Source organism: Melanostigma gelatinosum, assembly GCF_949748355.1.
Source record: "Melanostigma gelatinosum genome assembly, chromosome: 17".
NCBI classification, from domain to species: Eukaryota; Metazoa; Chordata; class Actinopteri; order Perciformes; family Zoarcidae; genus Melanostigma; species Melanostigma gelatinosum.
This window is the reverse complement of record NC_136650.1, coordinates 14,983,556-14,989,681: the sequence shown is the minus strand read 5'-3', so window position 1 is coordinate 14,989,681 and position 6,126 is coordinate 14,983,556. Positions and strand designations below refer to the sequence as shown.

The 6,126-nt window shown below is 40.7% G+C and overlaps 1 protein-coding gene across 1 annotated transcript; it reads left to right on the top strand.

The window, feature by feature from the left end:
• Positions 1–3,495: 3,495 nt before the first annotated feature.
• Positions 3,496–5,579, top strand: sem1 (SEM1 26S proteasome subunit). The gene is made up of 3 exons (XM_079287641.1): positions 3,496–3,627; positions 4,063–4,156; positions 5,361–5,579. The coding sequence occupies exons 1-3, from the start codon at positions 3,552–3,554 to the stop codon at positions 5,401–5,403; spliced, it is 213 nt and encodes a 70-aa protein (XP_079143767.1). The 5' UTR covers positions 3,496–3,551; the 3' UTR covers positions 5,404–5,579.
• The last annotated feature ends 547 nt before the right edge of the window (positions 5,580–6,126 follow it).

Sequence of the window (6,126 nt, the reverse complement as noted above, 5' to 3'; positions counted from 1 at the left end):
AGTTAGAGAATGTTGTGGATGGAATGTCAATCAGGGGTAAAGCGTCCAAACCCATGATATGTGAAGTGTGTACTCAGGGCAAGTTCACTCAGAGCAGAAACAGGAAGCCTGATGTGAGGGCCAAATCAGCCTTAGAGCTGGTTCACACTGACTTGTCAGGCCCCATTGACCCAGAGTCCAAGGAAGGGTATAGGTATGCACTTTCCTTTACTGACGACTATTCAAGTGCAGTGTTTGTGTACTATCTAAAGTACAAGAGGGACACTGTAGAAGCCACAGAGAGGTTTCTAGCCGACACAGCCCCATATGGGAAAGTGAAGTGTATCAGGTCTGACAATGGTACAGAGTTCACAGGGCAGGGTTACCAAGCTCTACTGCGTAGGAATAGAATCAGACATGAAAGATCAGCACCATACTCACCACACCAGAATGGCACTGCTGAGCGTAACTGGAGAACCCTTTTTGACATGGCGAGATGTATGCTCTTGGAGAGCCAGTTAGCCAAGGAGCTATGGCCGTATGCGGTCCAGACAGCAGCAGTGGTGAGGAATAGATGTTTCAACAACCGCACTAGAGAGACACCTTACTTTATGCTGACAGGAAGGAGACCTAATGTCTCCAGGATGCAGAAGTTTGGTACTGTATGTTACGCCTACAGGCAGGACAGGAAGAAGCTAGAGTCAAGGTCTGACAAGGGCATCTTCGTTGGTTATGACAAGAACAGTCCAGCCTATATGGTCTACTACCCTGACAGCAGGAAGGTGATGAAGCACCGACTGGTGAGGTTCATGTCCTGTGTTGAGGGACAGCAGACTGATGACATGTCCGACGATGACACTGGTGTGCAGTCTAACGCAACCAGACCTGACCCTGACAAACCCGAGCAGAACGACATCCCAGAAGCTAGGCCAGGTCCAAGCCAGATAGGCCTACAGACAGGTGGAGTCAAGCCCGAATCCCAGTCTCCACGGAGATACCCTGCTAGAGAGAGGAGGAGGCCAGACTTCTATGGGATAGAGAGTGATCAGGCTCAGATCAACATTGATTATTGCTACAGGATGGTTTGTAATGTACCACAGACGTTCAGAGATGCTGTGTCTTCATCCAACTCAAGTAAGTGGATAGATGCAATGGATGAGGAGATGAAGGCACTGAGGGATAACAACACATTTACTCTGACCACCTTACCTGAGGGCAAGAAAGCAGTGGGGGGTAGATGGGTGTATACTCTCAAAACCAATGTTGATGGATCTGACAAGTACAAGGCCCGCTATGTAGCCAAGGGATACAGTCAACGGATGGGTGTAGATTATGGAGAAACGTTTTCTCCTACTGCCGACCTGACTAGTGTGAGAGTGTTGATGCAGAAAGCTGCCCAGGAGGATCTGATCCTGCATCAGATGGATGTTAAAACCGCCTACTTACATGCACCAATTGATTGTGAGATTTACATGGAACAGCCAGAGGGTTATGATGTAAAATCTCAGACAAATGGGAAGATGGTGTGTAGACTAAAGAAGTCACTATATGGGCTTAAACAATCAGGTAGAAACTGGAACATAATGTTGCATGACTATCTATGTGAAAATATGTTTGTACAGAATCCAGCCGATCACTGTGTTTATGAGAGAGAAACGGAACATGACAAGGTGATCCTACTGATCTGGGTTGATGACCTGGTTATTGCAGCCAGTGATGAGAGTGCTTTAAAAGCAGTAAAAAAAGATGCTTGCTGTGAAGTTCCAGATGAAAGATTTGGGCAGACTGAAGAATTTTCTTGGTATCACTTTTGACCAGTGTAATGGATGTGTGACCATGTCACAGCAGAGCTATGTTGACAAGCTGCTTGACAGGTTTACTATGCAGGATTGTAAGCCCAGGTCAACACCTTGTGAACCAAAGCTGCATTACACTGATGAGAAGCTAGGTGACCCCAGAAAATACAGAGAGGCAGTGGGTAGCCTAATCTACCTAACCTCATGCACCAGACCTGATCTGAGCTTTGTTGTAAGCAGACTGTCACAGCATTTCAGTGAGCCGACAGAAGAGCAGTGGACAACTGTTAAGCATGTACTGAAATATTTGAAGGGCACAAATGACAAAATGTTGTGTTACAGAAAATGTGATGAGCTGAGGTTGTTTGCTTACAGTGATGCAGATTGGGCAGGTGATGCAACTGACAGACGCAGTACAACTGGTTATTGTGTTAGTCTAAGTGAGAATGGTCCTCTGATTTCCTGGAAGACCAAAAAGCAGCCAACGGTAGCACTGTCAACTTGTGAGGCAGAGTATATGGCGTTGGCCGCAACCACACAAGAGTGTCTTTACTTATCTCAACTGCTTGAACATCTTGATGACTGTCTGTATGATGTACCTAAGATTTTTGAAGATAACCAAGGTACAATTGCATTAGCCAAGAATCCAGTGAGCAGACAGCGATGTAAGCACATTGATATAAAATACCATTTTGTGAGATCAACTGTTAATGACTGTAAAGTATGTTTGGAGTATTGCCCAACAGACCGGATGGTAGCTGACCTGATGACAAAACCAGCTACTAAAGCAAAGCTACTTACTTTTTCCATGTTCTTGTTTGGGGCATAGCCAGTTAAGTGCAGTTAAGTGCAGTTGGTTTCCATGTTTTTCCCCTTGTATGATTTATGGTTGTCAATAATGTGTGATCAAGTGGGGGTGTTAATTGAAGCAACTGATTGTGCTCCCAATTATTGCCAATGCATTTCAGGTGTGAGTGTGTCATGTGACTGTCTATTTAAGCTGATGCACCTGCGCAGAATAAACTACGTGTTTTCTCAGAACTTGACCCAGTGGCTGCAGATTGTTTGTTCTCCCAGGTTTAAATGTGTTGAGTCGGTATAGCTCTAGTCAAGCTCTGCAGAACAATCAGAATAGGTAAGAGGTTCACAAACCTTTCAATGCCAAGGCCCCCAAGCTTACGGCCGGGGCTCCCCTTTTGAAAGTTATATGGCAAATTTAAAAAAAGTTAATAAAATCAAATAAAACTTCGGAATAGATTTCCTCAACAATAATACAATTAATGTTAATAAATCGTTTTTTAAAATCTTTCCTGAAATTCGCTGAAGACCCCCTTGGGCCCCCTGGCTTAAAGAAACTCACGAGTTTATACATTATAATGCCCTCCACCATTTTATCAAGCTTTTGATTAGTTACTGTATTTTATAATAAAATAATAAAATGAAAATAATACTAATAATATACTATTAATAATAGAGAAACTAAGCATCAACATTTAACTACAATATACATATAAATATTTATCGAAGAATATATATGAACATAAAGAACAACAACAATGACAATGGACAATGGATTTGGGAATTTAGTGCAATATTAATGTAAAGCACATTGAGTTTACTTCAAATCAAATGAGCTACATACAAAAACAAATGCCTCGCTGAATGCTGCGCTTTTCTGCGCAGTCAACGCAACCTAGAGCCGCTCGAACATCCTCAGCGTCCTGCAGTAGAAAGCCATTCATTAACAAACAGCAACACAGCGCCATCACAGCTAACATGTCAGACAAGAAACAGACCGTGGACCTGGGCTTACTGGAGGAAGATGATGAGTTTGAAGAATTCCCAGCCGAGGGTAAATACTACAGATAATGTCTGAAGTCATACTACGCTTGTTTACTTTTCTTACTGTCGGTATCTTGTTTTGTCGGTGCTGGGCCCTGCAACAGTGACTCAGCTAGCCTAGCCATGCTAGCTGTAGCGTTAGCTAGCAATTAACTAATTTGTTACTAACACGGCACACAGACAGGTGATTTAACGTTAACTAACGGAACCGAATCAGTGGGCTTGTGGAGCTCGCTGTCTTCTAATTTCATAGACTGATTTTATTACTTCACAATTTGCGTATTTGTTATTTTGCTGGCGTGTATGCTTTAGCTCACTCGCTAACGTTAAAGCTAGCCTTTCAGGTAGACAGTAGCGTCAATAGCACATGTGTTTTCTGAAATTCGAGGTTTTGTTTACAGTACTTTGTTTTCTAATCTTGGTGATCCCTCTGTATGATTCGTAGACTGGACGGGGCTGGATGAAGATGAAGACGCTCATGTTTGGGAAGACAACTGGGATGATGACAACGTCGAGGATGATTTTTCCAATCAACTGAGGTAATCAATAAAATACACAATGTTGAGCTGCAGCCCCTCGTAGGCTGTCAGTGTATCTAGTACAGCAGGTCAGCAGTCGACATCCTGGGCACAGATGGGTTTTTCATTAAATTAGCTTTGCTTCAGAGGCCAAATCCTCTTACATTATTAACTTGCACCACAGTGATGGAATGACAGGATCCTGGTCCTTGAAAAGATTTCCAAACATCATTGTATGATTAGCTTTGGTGTCATGTGTTAACTTATTTTTTATTGACTTAAAAGTACTTTCTAATTACATCTATAAAACCAAAGGGAAATGTTTGCTCTTAATATCTAACTTAAATATGTTATTGAGAAAGTAAACAAAATATGCCCACATAAACAGTTGCAGTTCCAATGGAAACAAATGCTACTGATTACATTGTTTTAAACGGAAGTAGACATTGTGACCGGACCAGTTACAAGTGATTTCTGGGACTGATTTAATATCGGGTCTGTGTGTTTCAAAATTGTTGTTTTACAGCATTAAAACCAGAGTTTGGACATGGCTCTTATACTGTAATGTGACATTGTTTTAAACAAATATAAGATTGCCTTTGAAGTATCTTATTATACACCAGATGATAAAGCAATGAAATCCAGTGCAGAGCTTATGGTCTCTTTAAAGATGGAGGGTTTTCTCCAATCTACAGCTTGAATTGTCTCGGTTTCTTGCTTTGTAGCCGTGCTGCAGCTTCTCTTTAATAGCTTAGGTTGGGTATTAAATAATGTTTGCTGTTGCATGTTTCACTTGTATCTCACATTATGCCATTAACACCTTGCATTACACTTCAAATGTATCATAAGATCCGTCATACTTACATTCACACTTATTGGATAATCAATAACGGATGATGAATAAGTGGCTGGTCTGTTTTTATTCGAGTACACTTTAGACCGTAATATGCTATTGTTTTATTTCGACCAATTATGATAGCCATGCTGTTAAGTTGTTTCTTAAAGATATCATTATTGTTAAAGGGCACAGCTGCCACATACATTTTTTTTATATATGTGTAATCATCAAATCCATAGCTGCACACATTATGCAATATGTTGTGTATTTTTCACTCTCCTCTTGATGGTTCTTGCAATCAATAGCAGAGGGTACTTATGCCTCTACCTCCCACCTGTAATCATCTCCACTGACTTGATCCTTCTATTTTCCTTTCCCTCCCTGCAGAGCTGAGCTGGAGAAACACGGCTACAAGATGGAGACGTCTTAGCGCTAACGAGGCCTTTCAAGATTAGATGACATTGGTTATGGACATTTATATTTCAACATTACTGGTTGATCACACGCCACCGGAAATCATTTGAGGATGTTAATTTGTTTCTTTTTTTGTAAGAAATATTGATGGAAGTAAATTGTTTGGAGAAAAAAACTGTTTCTTTGAGTGTTTTTACTTACAGATTATACAGCAAAAATATTTAGATGACATTTATAGGTACTTCTTTTACTGTTGTTTATGTATTAGATGTGAGTTTATTTTACTAAATATTTAATCTGATCGAAAAATGGATTGCATTTCTTTAGTAATCACAGGAACATTGCTGAAATTATACAAATTATATTGGTAAATTCAAACTTCATGCCGCATAGTCAATGGCTGTATTAACCTGATGCCCAGATGTTCATTATCAGAAATCTAGCACGCTTCTTGTCATCTCGTCCTTGGACGACACTTATTCTTTGCATAAACTAAATCCATCTTTGCAGTTATTTGTTTTTGTATGGAAGATGACATGGTTTGGCTAAAATATCTACAAATTACAGTCTTTGTAAGAGCTGTTGATCTCCGCCGAAGCACACCTGGCAAGTCAACACAATCTACCTGTAATGGAAGGCTTGTTATTGCCCCCTGACGCATCGTACATTTATTTTGGTCTACATGAATTTTGCATGATATAGTTCAAGTACGCTCAACATCATTTATCCAAGATATTCG

Excerpts from the sequence above, each read along its gene's own strand:
- sem1 (XM_079287641.1), top strand. The coding sequence starts at position 3,552 with ATGTCAGACAAGAAACAGACCGTGGACCTGGGCTTACTGGAGGAAGAT. Across the intron at positions 3,628-4,062 it reads TGAAGAATTCCCAGCCGAGG|ACTGGACGGGGCTGGATGAA; the intron begins GTAAATACTACA and ends TATGATTCGTAG. Across the intron at positions 4,157-5,360 it reads GATTTTTCCAATCAACTGAG|AGCTGAGCTGGAGAAACACG; the intron begins GTAATCAATAAA and ends CCCTCCCTGCAG.